An 18,943-nucleotide genomic window follows, 5' to 3' on the forward strand; every position below is an offset into this window, starting at 1 on the left:
CAAGCCGCCAAAGTGGAGAGTGTGATTGCAGAAGGGGGTGCTTCTCGTTTCAGGTTTGTGAAGCCGTTAGGAGGGCTGGGGTTACTGGTGCTGCAATGGAGGGGCCAGCTTTTTTGGCATTTTTGACAGTATTTGACATGTCCAAGATGTGAGAATGTGATGTGACCGCTAGGTCATTTTTAACCATGTTTGTAAGATGTGTAAACTCAGTCCATGCTCAATCCAGGACTGACAGTTTCCTCAGAATTTGTGAGGCTGTTTGGATTCCTTTGTCATGGTTACAATTGTGGCGAATTGATTCTGTATATCAGCGCATAACCTATTCATGTTTAAAAAGTTTTCAGAAATGTGTGACCAAAGGTCTTTAGATTGAGAGATTTCAATTCAGATTGCCTATCCATCCTTTCTGAAGTATTTAGTACTTTCTAAAGGAATGTGTTTTTGACTACTCTTTATCACCTGAAAAGGTGATTATAGGGTAAATATGAAGCAGGATTGGGATGAGTTGTGGAGTGAGGGAATAATGGTAAACATTGCTCATGCTTATTATGGTTTAGTACCCATTTTGTTTTAAGTTTTTTTCATTTTTTTCTTCTGTAATCTTATGGTGCATTATGCATCATTATGAAAAATTTTCGTTGCGTTTTTTCCCCGTCATTCCTCTGGGGTGTCATTTGATAGGATAGCAATACCAGTCCAAGGTCACTCCTATGCAGTCCTAGATAGCAGCTGGTGCTCAGTGATTTGCAGAAGCTAAAGGAGGTAGCAGTTTATGAATTGAGAAGAATTACAATTGTAGCTGCCAGAGTAATAACTTCTTTTGCTTATATAGCACTTTTTCTGGACACTCCACTCAAAGTGCTTTACAGGTAATGGGGACTCCCCTCCACCACCACCAATGTGCAGCCCCTGCTGGTACCAGAGTACCTTATGTAAAGCTTTGAAAGGGGGTATCTGTTATTTTTCCTCCAGACTCTCTGCATCAGGCAGTTTGCTTCTGGTTGATATAAATACTTTTTTTGTCCTCTGTATGTGCCTTTAATCCACAAGGCTTCTTTCTCTCAAGCGGAAGAGAGGACTCTCTCTGTTTTTTGTGTTGTTTCCTGTACTCCATCTTGATGGTTGTTTTCTGATAAAATAGGGCAGTGTTTAAATGTGCCTTTGCTTTCCCTTCCAGTGCTTCTTCGGGGGGAGGAGGAGGTAGGGGTGCACCTCAGCACTATCCCAAGACTGTCGGCAACAGGTACGCTGGCAGACAAATCGGTGCGATACATCTACAGTCCAAGTCTTGCAAATGCGTAGGTAATACCCTATGTAGATATGGGTGCAAGGTAACATGCACGTGTGATTGTCTTTAAAGAATCTGTTTTTATGTATGGGGGGGAGGGAAAGCAGTTGGGCTTCTGTAGAAGATACTCTTGCTTTAAAGTACTGTGAATTGTTTACAATGCCTAGTCTTCTATATGCATATATAACTAAAGCTTGATTATTCATGTGTGCAGTTTTGTCATTTGACAGCTTAGCCCTGCTTGCAGTTCTCAGTTGAAATGTTTTCTGCCCTTCAGCGAGTACCTGGGGAAAACCCCAGGGCCTAGCGTTCAGAGATGGGTTCCTTCACGAAGCACTAGACGAGATGTCAACTCCACCAATGAAAAAGAACGACACGATGCAATCTTTAGGAAAGTAAGAGGGTACGTGTCACTCTTTTATCCATAAAACAATGGTACTGGTTTTCATGTGGGCGTTGATAATGGACCTATTTGATGAGATGTGGAGATTGATTCCCAAGAGCCGGAACATTGATTGAAATAGTCATGTTTGTAATGTACAACTCTCAAGACCTTGAGCCTCAGGAAATTTGTCATTGTGCTATAAAAGCAATGTTTTGCTGTTAATCGGTGTTTCCCACTCAAGTGGGATATGAAACAGTGCAGTTTATGCTTTTGAGTGGTATGGGGGGTCAGCTGATCTTTATAAGAGCTCCAGACAGCAGGGCTATTTTTAAAAACAAGGTTGTTCTTTGTCTTCGGCAGGAATCAGTATTAATGCTTTCATTTCTTATTACAGCATATTAAATAAGCTCACCCCTGAAAAGTTTGACAAGCTATGCCTTGAGCTCCTGAATGTGGGCGTAGATTCTAAACTCGTCCTAAAAGGAATCATCTTGCTGGTAAGTTTTTTTTTTTCCACAATATTCATTTCATTTTAAACCTTAGGGTGGCCACTCCAAGACTTAAGTGAACATTGTACAGTTAGGTTTGTGTAGCTCATAGGATTATGTATTATGTGACTTTGTATGGTTAAAGTGCTATGCCTTGAATGCCTCTATTCCCACTCTGCAGATTAGTGAAGCATGACATTTTTGTGCAGATCAGTTGTCTGTATATAGTCATTACCTCACAATGTTGCCAACCTCTTGTGCCTAGTGGGGCATATTTGTTGCTTATTCCTTTTTACTTCCATGTAAGTGTGCTATAACATGGCTTGATAGAATGTTATTTTAAATCATAACTTTTTTTATTCTTCTTTCCAAAGATTGTAGACAAAGCCCTCGAAGAGCCCAAGTATAGCTCGCTATATGCTCAGCTATGTCTGCGCTTGGCAGAAGATGCACCAAACTTTGATGGCCCATCACCAGAGGTTCAACCAACACAAAAGCAAAGCACGGTGAGGCTTGCACTCCATACTCTAACAAAAAACCCTATTTGGGGTTGTATGAAAATAGAATGCACATTTTTAAAGTAATTTTTCAGTTCTTGTTCAGCATTAAGCAGTCTTTTGTATATTTGGTATGTAATCCAGTTCGGTCGAGTTCAATTAAATATCTGGTCATTTCATTTTTTCAGACATTCAGGAGACTTTTAATTTCTAAGCTTCAAGATGAATTTGAAAACCGCACCAGAAATGTTGAGGGTGAGTAACATATACACAGACATGGTTTGTTTATGTATTTTGTTTTGTATTTGTTGACTGACAAATGATCTTTTTGTCTCTAGTCTATGACAAACATGACAACCCTCTTACCGCTGATGAAGAGGAGCAGCGTGCCATTGCCAAGATCAAGATGCTGGGCAACATCAAATTCATTGGAGAACTTGGCAAACTTGACCTTATCCATGAATCTATCCTTCATAAGTGCATCAAAACAGTGAGTATTGATTTGGTAGTAATTTCCTAAGCTAGCTTGGGAAAGCCTATTGCTCTTTCTACATCTGTGATTTGAGTGCCTTGCATTTCGAGTAACTTGATGCTTGTCTGACCAAAACTCTTCCAGCTTTTGGAAAAGAAGAAGAGAGTACAACTTAAGGATATGGGAGAGGATTTGGAGTGCCTCTGTCAGATAATGAGGACAGTGGGACCTAGATTAGATCATGAAAAAGCCAAGGTATGTTTTCTGGAGAAAATAGTTTTGTGTGCCTTTTGATGAATAAAATTTACTTTTAAATTGTGAAGTACACCGATGCTTAAAATACCGTTTTGTCAAGTAGTCTGTCTTCTTTTCCGCAGTCTTTAATGGATCAGTACTTTGCCCGTATGCGATCCTTAATGACACACAAGGAATTGCCAGCAAGGATTCGTTTCCTGCTGCAGGTCAGTACCATACACAGTTGTTTAATACTATGTGGAACTGTATTTCTTAGTGGCATTCTGCTGGCAAACTCTGAACTGAAAACTTGCCCTTCAAAACTTGTTGCAGGATACTGTGGAGTTGCGAGAAAACAATTGGGTTCCTCGCAAAGCTTTTATCGATAATGGACCAAAGACGATTAACCAGATTCGTCAGGAGGCAGTAAAGGTAAGTAAGATTCCATTGAATTGTAATGGAGTAAAATATTTTGTTGATGTATGGTTTTGTGCTAAATATTATGTACATTCTTTGATGTAGTGTATTGTAACTGTAGACTTATGCTTTTCATCCTTGCAGGATTTGGGTGTTTTTATTCCTGCACACATGTCTCAAGGAATGAGGAGTGATTTCTTTCTGGAAGGACCTTTTATGCCACCCAGGATGAAAATTGAGAGAGAGGGTCTTGGTGGATTATCTGATATGTTTGGGCAAATGCCAGGTTTGTAAAGGTTTAGGCCTTTGTATATCATACACCGATACTAGCTACTACTGTATGTGTACTAGCCAATACATGTGGTTGCCCAAATGACTTTGAACTATGCCTTCATTTGTAGGAAGTGGGATTGGCACCGGTCCTGGAGTTATTCAGGATAGATTTTCACCTACAATGGGGCGTCATCGTTCAAACCCACTCTTCAATGGCCATGGTGGACACATTGCACCTGTTCCTCAGTCCCAGTTTGAAATGGGAGGCAAGCCTTTTATGAAGTCAAACCAGGTATGGGAGGTTCTTTTGTTGGCTGGTAAAATTTGTGTAGGTTTTAAAAGGATGTAATGTACCCACCTTGTGACTATTAAATGGATATCATTTTAAAGGTAATTTTGTGATGGGTCGATTTCTTTTTGACTGTTCCAGGGGCAGAATCAGCATTTTCATAACCAAAACCAGGGACATTCATCCCAGCAGCAAGCTCAGTCCAAGGACATGCCACCACGGTTCATTAAGAAAGGACAGCTCAATGCAGATGAGGTAAAGAGGGTTAAAGATCATGTACAAATGCCCAGTGATTATAAAGAGACGCGTTATTCTGAGGGAGAACTGGTACCAGGTTTCCTTTCTCTTGTATCTTCTTTTTTTCACTCCTTTGTCTTTGTTCCCTTTCTCCTCCTCCCCCCTCCATCTATTCACCACTTTTAACTGGTAACTAGTGTCCGCTGAACGTGATTATGAGATATGAGGGCATACATTCCTGTTTTTCAATATTGGATATTTAGTTTTGATTTCAAGCTGAATGTACTGATTTTTTTTTTTATGAATGCTTCTCCGTAGATCAGCCTGAGACCTGCTCAGTCATTCCTTATGAATAAAAATCAAGTGCCAAAGTTGCAGCCTCAGATACCAACTATGATTCCTCCGAGTGCACAGCCTCCTCGCACACAGACCCCACCACTGGGACAGGTGAGGACCTTTTTGTCTTTTAAATGCAGTGGCTTGAAGTATACATTTTTTTTTTCTGGAAACCTAAATGTATTTAAAAGCCTTGGGACTCTAAATTCTTTGTGTTTAAGGATTTTGTGGTTTCAGCTTTTGTCCATATTTTTTTTTTCCCCACCCATAGCCACCTCAGCTTGGTCTCAAAACCAACCCTCCTCCAATCCAGGAAAAACCTGCAAAAAATAGCAAGAGACCTCCTCCTGCTAGAGAAGAGCTGCTTAAAATGACTGTATGTACACTTCTCTTACTGCTGTAGGTTTATAAACAGCCATTTACTGCAGTTTTAAATGTGGATCATATTGAAATAGTGTGATGCCTGACAGTCTGTTACAAGAATTGACATTTCTAAATGTTCCCCCCCCCCCCTCTTTCTTCAGGAGACCATTGTTACAGAGTATTTGAACAGTAAGAATATAAACGATGCTGTTAATGGTGTTAGGGAGATGAAAGCTCCAAAACACTTTCTGCCTGAGATGTTGAGCAAGATCATTATTTGTTCACTTGATCGCTCAGATGATGATAAAGAACATGCCAGCACTCTGATCAATTCACTCAGATCGGAAGGGCTGATCACTGGAGAGAACTTCATGCAGGTGAGTATTCTTTAGTTTGAAATGCAGTGGGCACTTAAGGGTTAAGGGGACTCGCGAATGAAGCTTTTTTTTAAGGTTATTAAACTCTTACCATTATGGGTGGTTATTTTGCCTAATATTTCTATCCAAAGCAACTTAACATTTGTGCCTGGGTAATTTACTGGAGAAGTCTGAAATATGGGTATAACTGTAGCCACACTTGGACCAAATCTAGTCACTTAGTGATTTTTAGGGATTTTAACGTTTTTGTTTTTTTTTTTCCCCCTGCACAGGCGTTCCTTAATGTTTTGGACCAGTGTCCCAAAATAGAGGTGGACATCCCTCTTGTGAAGTCCTACTTGGCCCAGTTTGCAGCCCGTGCAATTATTGCAGAGCTTGTGAACATAGCAGAGCTGGCACAGCCTCTGGAAAATGGCACACATTTTCCCCTTTTCCTGCTCTGTCTTCAGCAAACAGCCAAGTTGAAGGATCGGGAATGGCTCACTGAACTTTTCCAACAAAGTAAAGTCAACATGCAGAAAATGCTGCCTGGTATGTTTTTTTCCCTCCTATTTTAGAACTTGAAGTGCTGTAGTGATGGCAGATTGTCTACTTCCATTTAAGCAAAATGTTGTAAAGAATGTTAATTCTGACCTTGCATTAACTTTAGTTAGTGTAACATGGCTAAGGTATGGCCTGTTTAGCTATCTAATGGCTTTGGATGAAACTTAAATTGCTATGTAATTCAGGCTCTGGCAATTGGGTGATGTTAACTGTATAATCAGTATCTAAAGAACAGCTGTTTATTGAGCAGTATATCATGCATACTTTTTTTCCTGTTCTAGAAATTGATCAGAATAAAGATCGGATGTTGGAAATCCTTGAAGGAAAAGGGCTTAGTTTTCTGTTCCCACTTTTGAAACTGGAGAAGGAGCTGTTGAAGCAAATAAAAGCAGATCCCTCCCCTCAGGCCATCTACAAGTGGATCAAAGACAATATTTCACCCAAACTCCATACTGATAAGGGGTTTGTCAATATCTTGATGACCAGGTAAGAGAACTATTCTCTCAAGCATGTATACTGTTTTTTGCCTGCTTAAGTTGTGCGAAATGCCAATTCTTCTATTTTTCTTCTAGCTTCTTACAGTACATTTCCCATGAGATGAGTATAGCTGAAGGAGATGACCAATTATCTGCTCCGTCAAAAGAGCAGTTAGACCAGGAGAAGCAGCTGCTGTTATCCTTCAAGCCAGTAATGCAGAAATTTCTGCATGATCATGTTGATCTCCAAGTCAGTGCCCTGTACGCGCTGCAAGTCCATTGTAACAACAACGGTTTTCCAAAAGGTAGGATGTTAACCTAACTGACGTGTGTCTTTCTAGTTTACGTGATTCCTCCCTCTTCTCTTGTAATTACCATGGTTAGGGTGAAGTCTCCAGCTTTCTGTCTCAAACATTTGATGAGTCCTCTCTTCTAAAAGCCTGTTTATTAGTTAATATTTCCTACAGAACGTCCCTGATTTTGTTAATCAAGTTTTATGGATGTTCTTCTATAATGAATGGTCTGTATTAAATCCTAGGCATGTTGCTGCGCTATTTTGTCAACTTTTATGATATGGAGATAATTGAAGAAGAAGCCTTCCTTGCTTGGAAAGAAGACATTACCCAAGAGTTCCCTGGAAAGGGAAAAGCATTATTCCAGGTGATTATTTTTTCTGAACAGGTTCAACCTGCTAACAATTGAAGATATTTTGTTAGAAATAGCTTTGTTCTTTCAGTGTCCTTTTAAAGAATTTATGAACATGTTTATTTCCACAACATGGCTAAAAGATTAAATGAACTTGTCTCAAAATTATATGTATTCAGTTTTCATTGTGTGTAGTGGTTTTTACAGTCCTCATTTTCCCTTCCTCATAGGTGAACCAGTGGCTAACCTGGCTGGAGACTGCAGAGGAAGAGGAGTCTGATGAGGAAGCTGACTGAAGAACCAGCCAAAGCCTTACATGTACTATTGCTATGAGATGACAGCTTTCCCCCCCCCCCCCTCCCCTCTGCCCAAGTGCTTCCCTTGTCCTGCCCCCTCACCTAACCACTGCAAAAGTTCATTCCGCTATAAAGGTTTTGCAGTATTTAAAGCAAAAGCATGTTTTTTTTTGTTAGACTAAGGTCTTAAGCATAGCATACCATCTAACAATTTTAGAAAGCCTTTGTTTAGGAAGTTTATAATGTATTAGCATGGAATTACATCTTATGTTGTGCATAGTGGCAGTAGATGGCGAAGATGTGTTTTGCTGCCATGTATTCTACATAGGCTTTCAGTTAAGTAAATAGCAACACTGTAGAAATGCACTTTGCTCAGTGTAAAACTTGAGTCGTTGCAATATTTTATCCCTTGATTGTTACAAAGAATCCTAAACTGTAATCATTGGTTTGCTGCCATAACATTAATAGTTATTGCCTGTGTTTCTACCTCCTAGTAATGGGCTTTGTTATGTGCTGGGTTTGAGTATTCTCCAGTCCTATTTAAAATGACGACAAAAAAAGAGAAAAGCCTGGGCAGGTGCACAAGTCTTTAATGAAAACCTGGTTTACTTGCACAATATGACCTGATTGTGAGATTTTAGCCCTTTAAGTGCTTGGTGTGGTTGTATGTAAACCTGTAATAGCAAGAACTTCTAATGAAAAGCCTTCTTTAATTTGTTCACATGCCCTGATTTTTGTAATATTACCTGTATCTGTCAAACATTGTGATACTTGAATTTCTTCTCTTCCTGCTGCATGTTCAGGGACTCTTGAAACATGAAATTCTGCCCATGCTGATGGGACATCTTTTGATCAAGAAAGTGTGTCAACATGGAACTTTTAACCTGTCTTTTTAACTTTAAATCGGTGAATAAAAAGTTAACTGAGACCAAATGATTGGCTATTGAATTCCCCCTCTATCCTGTTCTTGAAATAATGAAGGCTTGTACTCTGGTTAGCAGAAGAGGGACTAGGATGCAGGTAATGCATAATTTAACATCTTAAATTAGAATACAATCATGGCAGTATGGGCATGTCCCTGCACATAACAATTTCACTTTTAATGTGCTCTAGAGTTGTACATGTAAATGATTTTCCATCTGTAAGGTGTGAAAGATTAATGTGCTGAAAATGTCGTGTACCACTATTACTTCATCTTCAGTATAGTTATACACTGTTAAGATCTTATTGCTGAAATCATTATGTATCTTTAATTGGTTCTCTTTCCAGCCATACTGTAAAATAAGGATTGTAAACCTTTTAAATCAGTTCAAATGTATTATTTCCCTGAAAACTATTAGCCTTATTGTTACTATTCCTTTATTAAATGGCCAATGCAGAGGAATGTGTAACCTGACTGCTCTGGAACGCCTAATAAAAATAAGCAACAGTTACAACACTTCTGGTATTTATGAGCAGTCATCCTTTTGAACTATGGTGGAGTGATGAAGTCAGTCTAATGCTAATCACTGAAAATATCTGACCTCATTTTACAACTCAAGCAGTTCCCGGTGTATTCAATACAATATTTGATTTTGGGAGTACTCAACGTGATTGATAGCTTCAAGCTTCATTATAATCAAAGGATAGGTATATACAATTGTGTATATTTTCATCCTTGGAAAATATATACTTTGTACAGCTAGGTATTTCAAATGAAATAAGCAATCTTCCACTGATTGTAACAGCATACAGTTACAGACATGATTAAAGTTTCACAATTGCTAAGGTATAAATGTAATTTTATTTCAAGTCTCAAAAGCTTGGAAAAGGTGTGTAAGAAGCTGAAATGCTAAATGTTCCTAACCACCAAACATAGATGACTTTGGTTTGGCGGTTTTGTATCCACACAGTTTGATTCTTTCAAATGTATTTAAAAAAGGGTATTTTTCAAAGGTCAAAGTCCTTTGTTACATGCCAGTCTAATGCATTTGTAGGCTTTAACCCAATGAAAAGCAGTCATTCAGTCTTCTGCTGGCAGCCAAAAATACTCTACTACTTTTGTTGTTCTTCGTGCTGATCCCATCTCTGGAACTCCTTGAGGCAAGAGTTCGCTAAAATGAACTGGTGATGAGCCTCTTGTAGAGCTTGAACTTGGAGCAGTAATCCTGTATAAGAGTCTGCAGAAGATGGGGGAATATTTGTTAAAACCAAGATAAGGGTATGTTTGGTCTATAATTGACTTAGTAAATTGGCTTTTAAACTTTGTAAATTTTAATCACTGTGCAATCTGAATAATACATTCTTGACATCTTTTAGAAAGCCAAGCTGGTAGATTTCCATTTGTGCTACATTCTTTTCTTTAGGAGAATACTTGGCAGGATTTAAAATAAAAAAAAAAAATCACACAATTGCATAAGTTCCTGCTCATTCAAGTATCCATGGTGATGTTTCTTGTTTTGATTTTGGTCTCTAAGGAAGACATTGGACTGAGTTTGTTTTAAAAGACTGATTTTATGAATAATGAGGAAAATATTTCCTACAGACCTAACATTGATATCGCAAAAATAGAATAGTGTGGTACGAGCACAAGGAAAGGGCACAGGTACAGTTACTATAATATTGATAGAACAGCTGTTTTGACCATCTGCTTGGGCCGATGTATGGTGCTGAAAGCATGCTGACACTGCGCTTGCCTGCGATGAAGTACACAAATAGTATCAAGTGGGGGGGGGGGGGCAATATACCCTTCAATACATAAGATAAAATATAATACAAAGTCACATTTTGCATCTGCAGAAATTGTTACATTTAAGAAAAATGTAGTCGTCTGGACTTCTTGATTTTTGCCTTTCAGCCAATGAGTTAGGCGTGTTGACAATAATTACAGGTCTATTTTCAAGTTTAAATTGTACAACACATAGGGCTTGATGAGCAGAGCCTGATTAGCACTAAAAGTGCTGCATATTGTGTCCTAAATGTCTTTTGTTCTATAAACAGTATACAGCTTATGACACAAATTTAAGAAGAAACTTTTCTCCAGCATCCATGTCCTAAGGAAAGATTGAGTATGGTACATAAAGGCAGTCTATTGCTAGTTCCTGACAGCATGCCGTGTGGCATGGTATTTGATACAATTTCAAGTTTATGGCCATCTATGATTTTAGACACTTTACAGTTTCTGAAGTGTGCTGTGAGGAGTACCGTACGCGTGAAATGGAACCATAGGACATGCTAAAGTGGAACCAAGAGTGGATCAAAAATAGTAGTCCGAAAATCATCACCATCTAAACAGTAAATTGGAAGACAAATCACACTCGTGGCATTAAAGCCATCACCCAGGAGGTCAACAACAGGACGAAAGGCAATATTCACACATGATTGCACAGAGATGATAGTGGCACCAAATCTTTAGAAAGTGGTGTAAGAAATAGAGCAGGTGCATCCACTGATGGAAATCTGGATATGGAGTCTATAAAACACTTGAATCTTTGTGACAGTGTTATTTGTAAGACATTTTTCTCTTGGAGTGGATTAAAGTTATTGTATTCTGTCAATGGCGCTAAGACCTCCTCTGTGGTGACATGACATTGCACTACCGGCATTAATGAAATCGCAAGGTCAAGGATTGTACCTGTAGCACCACAGTAGCTAAAAGAGAATGGTGTAAGGAAGGTGATATAAATAGGAAAACTGACATGACATATATATATAATCTATTCCAACAAATACACTTTAAAACATCATTGTAGCACATACATGTAGACTTCGCATATGTCTACTGTATGTACCTTGAATATACAAGGTGTTCATATAATTTTTTGTTCTTTTCAGATAACTGAATTGTAAAAACTGCACTGTGAAGCAATATAATTAGGCACTAAAGCAAATGTACAAATAACAACATGGACATGTCCTTCGAGACATACTGAGAGCAGTCGGGAAGACACTGATGAGTTCAACACCTTCTGCCCTTTGTTAATGCACCAGATTTCATTCTGACACAGTTTATCATTTTTGCACTAGCATTTTTGAACTGACCTACTAGAGTTTTAGAATCAAACAATATAGAAATAGAGATACACAAGGAAGATTATAAACAAAGAGGTAATTCATTCTATCTAACTCATTTGGTCGGGATGTGTATATCTATGTACTTAACATTCATTTGGAACAAGATAAGTATTAATCACTCCGCACCAGAATCTCTGTAACAAACGTGTAACACTGTTACCTGTCTGGATTTCTGCCCGGCTCTTCTGCTACTGTGTCAGGTGTAGAAAAATATACCGGTTCTCCTTCCTGGTTGTGAAAAGAGATTCACTTTATACTAATGACTTCCCTTTCCTTTGGAATTGTTATGTTACACTACTTATCAGCTGCTGTCATCCATTCACTGGGGGAATTTCTGATTTTGGCACAGTTGGTTAACAGCTTTGAGAAGAAAGAAACTTTTAGGGAGTGTGGTATCATAGGGAGGTAACTGCCTACACCTACAGTATCTAGTTCAATTGAAACAGCTCTCTACAAAATACTGGTTTTGTGGTTCTGCTCATTCTTTCACTTTGTCTTGAAAACAAGATGAAGAACAAAGCTCTGCATCTCAATGTCTGACCATTGTTGTGAATTTGAAGCTTTAGGAATTTCAGAAAATTAAAACGAAAAACTTTAGCCTGAATGCAGAATACCTAGATGTTTAATGTGAATTTCAAAGATGAGAGTAAGATGGTTCTAAGTTCTCCATTGCACAGCCTTTCTGGGGCCCCACAGTACAATTTTGTCTTGAATACTTACCATCAAATGTCTTGGAGTCCCATCTTGATTTTTCAGGATTTTAATTTTCTGGTCATTTTCAGTCACACATAAGAAATAACTCTTGATATTCACCTGGCACTGAGAGGGAACATTGATACAAATGATACAATCAATAATGACTATATGCATGTCTGAGTACTTGCTATATAAAATGTCTGTAGTAATCGCTGGTTACTTAAAAAGTCCTGTAGGAGTACAGAACCAATTCTAAAAAGCATGTTTTATGAAGTAACTGAAAGTTGTGTCATTTTACATGGTGCTGAAGGACACTCGTGGGATATGGAAGCACTGAGGAAGAGAAAACAGTCGATTCTACTTCATCCCGAAGGGCAGGTGTTTGTGGGGAGCTGGGGACTTACTCCTTTGTTCTGTCTCTGGGAGTGTAGCTCCTCCTGGGCCTTGAGGACGTCGGCCAAGGCCTGGTGTCTCTCCCTCCACACGAGGCCCTCCGCCATCCTCTCCTGCCTCTCGTGCTCCAGCAGCCTCTTCTCGCGCTCCGCCTCCAGCCTCGCTTTCACGGCCTGCTCGCTCGCCTCCTCAGCCGACAGGGCCCGGCACCTGAAGCTCACCTCCCTAGTGGGGTCCAGCAGAGTGAGGGCTTGGAAATGCGCAGGGCGCTGCGGAAACCTACAGTCTTTACACTTGCTATTATTTCCTTTGGGAGATATTGATACGCCACATCTGTGTACGGCGTTTGTCCAGCCTTTCTTAATGTCACCTTAAGATGTCGTAGATTCTGCTTTCAAGTCTTACAAGTTATCACTTCTAGAGGGCAAAAGCAATATATGTTTTCACCAAGTGATTCCTTATTGAAAATTAATGTCCTAAAAAACACCACTAAATACTCATGGGCATTGTTTGCAGTCAATTTTGCTGTTTCATATTTTAGTATTTAATGTGTGACTAATGTCTACTTTTTATTACAGTAGAGAACGACTTTCACTGCTTTGCAGGAAACCTATTTAAAGCTTTGCTAAGAGTGTAATTATCCGCTGCTCGGTTTAATCACCTCACAGGCGAATGTAATTAATTAATCTCTTCGTAAAGTGATAAGTGACTTAACAACCAAGGATGAAACACCAAATGCTACATTAATTAAGGTGATTCAATTAAAGCTGCCTTTTAGTTATTGTTATACTTTCTACTTTCATAATTCTGAAAAGGAGTAGAGGTGACACCTAACATTTGGTTTAATTTTATTCAGGAAAAGGAGACATTTTTCAATTGAAAATCTGAGTACTATGTTCAAAGAGCTTCACTGCTGTGTGGTTTGTGTACCACCTCAATATTCACTTGCTTTCTTGAACTGTTTTATGAACTACACACCTTTCATGTTTTTTTTTACAATGTCACAGCTGTGGTGTTGTAAAAAGAGTTTTAGACAGAAAAAGGCCTTTTCTTTTTGGAAAGGGAAAGATGAAAAACTATACTTCAATATTAATGCAAGATTGTTTGCACTAAAATATCTACCAAAAAGATATTAAAAGACTCACTTTTCTTTGAGCTTCACATTCTGCTCAGTGAGCTCCTTCAATTTGTGTCGCAGTTCATTCCTCTCGTGTTCTAAGTCTCGGTTTTCTTCCAGAAGAACTTGTCTTTCTACCGAAATCTTGTCTAATTTTAGTTTGCATTCAAAGTAGTTCTTCTCTCCTTGGTTGAGCAATTGCTGAACATCGTTTAGCTAAAAACAGAAATATATTTATTAAAATATATAACAGATTGAGCAAAATTTCTGAAAAGAAACCAAGTGTATCTTAATTATAGTGGACAGCCCCTCAATACTTCTGGTACCCTACAGGAATTTAAATTTATGCTCAGCATTTAAAACTGGAACAGAAGTGGAAATACTGATCAAGACTTACAAAAATGCAGAGGAAGCTGAGCACACAAGCATGAACTTCCTATCAGAAGCCTCAAGAGAGATGTTTTGCTCTATGTTGTGGTTTTTACCACCAAACCATACAGAGCAATTTTGTTTTCTAGTAGTTTATTATGAAATCCTTCATCCGTGCATATATATACAGTGTATGCATCACAGCCTTTTGCCCAAAGAAACCTTGATTGATCAAGCGCCAAAGTCTAGGGATTTAAATAAGACATTTTGCTGAAACATAGAAACAGTTCAAAAACTGCCTCCAAAGAGTACAGAACATTGGAAACAGAAGGTTAATCTATTTCAAGGGCCTTTTTGAGGTCTAATAAACCTAATACAGTATTAAAAAGCTGCAGACACCTCTCTATAGACACTGCTTATTGTCCAGTTCACCTTGCATTAACCTGTTCAGCCCTTAAGAGAGAGGTCAGTTAGATTTATTTCAAAATAGTCTAGTCATCCATCCGTTTTCTAAGCGCCTCTTCCAATTCCGGGACACGGGGGAGCTAGAGCCTATCCCAGCAAGCAACAGGCACAAGCAGGGTACACCCTGCAGGGACACCAGTCCATTGCAGGGCAGACAGGCACAAACACATTCACACCCCGGCCTGTTTTCCCAAAAGCTGGTTAACCTACCAGTATCTTTTTTGGACTGCGGAGAACATCCACACAAACATGGGGAGAACATACAAATTCCACACAGATAGCACCCCAGGTCTGGTATCTGGTACCCCAGCACTGCAAGTCAGCAATGCTAATCAGTGCGCCACCATGCCACCATACTCCGAAACCGTGAATCGTGGAACTATCCCTCCTGGAGGCGTGGTGTACCCTGGTCTTCAGATGCTGCAGCTCCTCCGTCAGCTTGCCCTTCTCCGCCAGTGCCAAGTCTTTCTCCACCTCTGAATCCTTCGCCCGAGCCTCGGCCTGCGCCCGGCTCCTCTCTGCCTCACATCTGGCCACATCTGCATCTCCAGCTGCCCTGGTGCACAGGCTCACCCTCTGCTGGCAGACGTGGAGCTTCTGCTTCAACTGCAGCAGTTCAAAAAGGAGATATCAACTGGAGCCATCACGTCACTGGGCTGGCTGCTGGAGAAGTACAGTAAAATTAGATCTCGAGGAGGAATATTGACTCTTGTCTCCAATTGTCAATCGTTGTTGCGATAATGATATGACAAAGCTTTGTTTTGATAATACCACCAAAGTTAACGGCCACTTCCTGAAGGCCTTGTTAGTGTATGATGCTCAGAAAATTAAAAACCAGCATAACCAATATTTTCTAGGGATGAATGTAAAGTGACTGCACTAACGCTAGAAACTTGTGGCATCAAACAGTTATAAATAGCTTTGCAAATCAAAATGACAGCTTATGGAATCTCCAAAGGCACTATCCAACACATTCCCAGATTCTTGCGGAATAGAAATATGGAGCACCTCTGTGTACCTTTTTTGATGAGGCGTGGTGAACACAAGTTTATGTTTTTGGTGATGTAAACCAGTTCGAACCACTTTTTGACAATTTGAAAAATTTCTGAGCAAAGCCAGTGATGAAAGGCCCAAGTGTCTGGATGTACCGAGAGAGAAGAGAGACATGCCCTGAGAGCACAGCACAGCTGACTAGAACCTTGCTTCTCTGCTGATCCACTGTACAGCCAGAGCAATGCCTGTTTTCTGGTCTGGTTCTGGCATCATACTCGGCTAGGAAACAAACTGCAGTGTACTGGTGCACAGTTTGCACCTTGCCACGTAATCAAGCAGATTGCTTATATAAGGAGTAAATAGTGTCCAGTGAGTGTGATGCGTTTTTAAAGAGTTTCAAAATTAGATGGGAAATCTCACTTAAAAAATATAGTTAGCTGGTGTGACTGCAGCTAAGAAGCTGGTAGTCCAGTGTTGGTTTCCTTTCTATTCACTGTCACGGCAACAGTGCACGATTAATTTTCAGCATATTATTTTACTACAACTCTCTAAATCTAAGGCGTGCTCCTCCTGTTGTCTTAAGAATGTGGGAGGAGTTTTTTTCTGGTATGTCACCAATGATACGGATACATTGGTGTTGGATGTCTGGGGTTTTGTCGCTGTCCTATTCTAACTTTATGTAAATTGAATGTTTAAGAAAGTATGAATAAAAATCTTAAAACATAATGTACTATACAGTGGTGAAACTTCTGTTCTCTGACCAAACTGCCACCTAGTGTTGAGTACAGATTCAGCAACAAGCCTTGTAACAATACTCTGTTCTTCATGACATCTCTCATACAGTATCTGCCTAGAAACCACTATTTTCTATTAATTGCTTTGAGCTTGGATTACTTTATGTGGAGATAAATTAACTATAATCTGGATCCTGGCTCACCAGGAAAAAAACTGATCAAACTCAAACAGATAAAAGTGCAACAAAAATAGTGCTTTTCCCTGAAAAGGCAAAGAATTTAAAAATACATCTACTTAGCTGGACCAAATATTCACTATATAAACATTTATTTGACAACTAATTTAGAATAGGAAACCAGAGACCTGGAATGATGAGCTGTTCCAAAGTTTTGTTATAACACTTGTTCACTCACCATCCAGAAATAGAAGTAGAAACGTTTCTAATCTCTTTTAAAAAAGCAGATAACACAGACAAAAACCAAGGCCTACTCCAACTCCCCAGATATATGCATGTCTGTCCATAAATTTGGACACTCCTAGACTTCATACAAAGGACTCTAGGGATTGTGGTGATTCTCTTTAATAATTTTGTCAGGTACCTCTTTAACCTGTGCCTGGAGCTCCTGGTTGAGGTTTCTCAGATTCCTCATTGTGAGCTCACTCTCCGTCCTCATCATTATCCTCTCCATGTGAATCTCGCTGGTCAGGTACTTGTTCTGCTGCTTCAAATCCTCACATTCCTACAACAAAACAAAACAAGTCCTGCCGAATCTCCAGATTGCTGTGTGAAAAATCCCCACTTTACAGCTCTACAGTCGGTTCTCCAAAAGTGTTCTCTAGGCCTCCATTTTAGAAAACTTCAAAATGTGAAAATGACCCTTTCCACACAGTAATAGCAATCACTCAAAGTCCTTACTGATTTAAAATCTGCTGCCTGTTTGGTGACCATGCAGAAGACGCATTAAAAATATTTATTTCATTTCTTCCAGGTGCATTTGTTAAAAAAAATAATTCCTACCTTTCTCTTCCTCACCAGTTCTCCCTGTAAGCGACTGATCTGGATAAAGGAAGTTGCCGGGCTGAGGGCACTTACAGGCCTCACCATCCTGACCGGTTTCCGACAGGGACGAGACACCATGCCACTGTCCAGGAACGGGGCGTGGTCGCTGCCTTTCTCGTCCTGACCATCTTTGCCACTACTGAGCCTGTCATTCACATGACTGCTGCTGAGGGAGAGAGACTTATAAAGAGTCCCACTCTCCAAGACAGGCGATCGGTTAGAGGAGCAAACAATCTGCAAGCTCCCGTTTGAAGTGTTCTTCAGAGACATCGTTTCAAAGCTAAATGATCTGGGATGTTGCTCACACCAGTGTGCCCTCTTCAGGTCTCAGCACAGGGGGTTTGAAAGTTTAATCCTGTTGGAATGACTGTTTACTGCACTGAACAGTGAGGATGAGTCTTGCAGCAGGGCAACTGAATTATTAATGTGCTATGGGACACGTTATTAAAGGAAAAAGAAACCCTATCCCTCCCACACAGAGAAACCTGACGAGTGATCATACCATTACCAGGGCAAGGTTACAACTTTTTCTAACCACAAGAACTCTGCTGTATTCAGCTTAAAATGTATTTAACACATTTCTCATACATTTCCATGGTTAATGTATTAATGTGTTGGGTTTCATATTCCTAGGAGATTGAGACAAGAAACAGAAGCTTCTACAGGAGTCAAAGTAATTTCTGAGCCTTAAAGATTACACCCAATTAGTGCCAGGCAGAGAGCTGTCAGTCTGACATCCTATCACTGCCTACTTAACCAGAAAACCAGTGTAATCAGCTTGTGAAATAAAACACTTAAGATCAAAATGCATTATTTAAAGATTGCAATTTAAGTAGGGCAAGATATGCTACATATATTTAGCTTTCGGTTCTGGATGACTTACATTACACTGAAAGCTGAAAGTAGGCTGCCTTTCTTGATGTACCCACAAACACATAAATAACACAAAAATAAGCCCTAGAAAGCTTTAAGGGTGGAAACTTTCAGTTGTAATAGATTTCATTGCCTACTTATTCTGCAAAGGGTTAGATTTCTGAGTGTTAAAAAACAAAAAAGCTACGTTTACCTTAGACTTGGCTTCAGAATGCATAAAGAAGCATTCTAGAACCTTGGTATTTTGTCAGTATTTTTTATCTGGAGATACTGTATTTGTTCTTAGGAATTCGTTTTTGTTCTGTCTTTTGACTGCCATGACACAAAATACTTGCCCAGATTCATTAGACCTGAACACAATGAGAGGCATGCTTCTCTGACAACTGCCTTTGGACTGTTGTGTGGCATTAATTTGCAGAATTCATAATTCCAGTTATTCCCAATGTGTGACGAAGACAAAGCACAGTGTGGAACATGCATGGAAATATATACACTGCATATTTATGATTATATTAAATGGAATTCCCCAATATACAGCACCATCCAGTGAGTGGGTGTGGGGGATTATAACGT

At 39.5% G+C, this 18,943-nt stretch overlaps 2 protein-coding genes and 1 non-coding gene across 4 annotated transcripts; 2 read left to right on the forward strand and 1 right to left on the reverse strand.

Annotated features, from left to right (window-relative positions):
* The first annotated feature begins 1,217 nt into the window (after positions 1 to 1,217).
* On the forward strand, positions 1,218 to 9,054 carry LOC102698384 (eukaryotic translation initiation factor 4 gamma 2). 2 transcript variants are annotated; one of them, XM_015338364.2, is made up of 20 exons: positions 1,218 to 1,302; positions 1,566 to 1,691; positions 2,068 to 2,170; positions 2,536 to 2,667; positions 2,847 to 2,913; positions 2,997 to 3,148; positions 3,275 to 3,385; positions 3,508 to 3,591; positions 3,698 to 3,796; positions 3,926 to 4,067; positions 4,183 to 4,346; positions 4,485 to 4,598; positions 4,899 to 5,027; positions 5,188 to 5,292; positions 5,441 to 5,656; positions 5,929 to 6,187; positions 6,481 to 6,685; positions 6,772 to 6,980; positions 7,214 to 7,335; positions 7,551 to 9,054. In XM_015338364.2, the coding sequence occupies exons 1-20, from the start codon at positions 1,295 to 1,297 to the stop codon at positions 7,614 to 7,616; spliced, it is 2,613 nt and encodes an 870-aa protein (XP_015193850.1). In that variant the 5' UTR covers positions 1,218 to 1,294; the 3' UTR covers positions 7,617 to 9,054. The 2 variants fall into 2 exon arrangements, with proteins under 2 accessions (XP_015193850.1, XP_015193852.1); XM_015338366.2 differs by having other exon boundaries at positions 1,274 to 1,298.
* Positions 4,626 to 4,812, forward strand: LOC138224471 (small nucleolar RNA SNORD97). The gene has a single exon (XR_011182958.1). It is a non-coding gene; the product is annotated as a small nucleolar RNA SNORD97 (small nucleolar RNA).
* Positions 9,055 to 9,293: 239 nt separating the features above from the next.
* On the reverse strand, positions 9,294 to 17,813 carry LOC107075775 (golgin subfamily A member 2). Its single transcript, XM_069181867.1, has 8 exons — positions 17,456 to 17,813; positions 17,037 to 17,177; positions 15,115 to 15,315; positions 13,904 to 14,091; positions 12,770 to 13,037; positions 12,390 to 12,488; positions 11,830 to 11,897; positions 9,294 to 9,775 (listed from the first exon to the last, which is right to left on the reverse strand). The coding sequence occupies exons 1-8, from the start codon at positions 17,765 to 17,767 to the stop codon at positions 9,619 to 9,621; spliced, it is 1,434 nt and encodes a 477-aa protein (XP_069037968.1). The 5' UTR covers positions 17,768 to 17,813; the 3' UTR covers positions 9,294 to 9,618.
* Between the last annotated feature and the right edge of the window lie 1,130 nt (positions 17,814 to 18,943).

This window comes from Lepisosteus oculatus, chromosome 21 (genome assembly GCF_040954835.1).
Source record: "Lepisosteus oculatus isolate fLepOcu1 chromosome 21, fLepOcu1.hap2, whole genome shotgun sequence".
Classification (NCBI taxonomy): domain Eukaryota; kingdom Metazoa; phylum Chordata; class Actinopteri; order Semionotiformes; family Lepisosteidae; genus Lepisosteus; species Lepisosteus oculatus.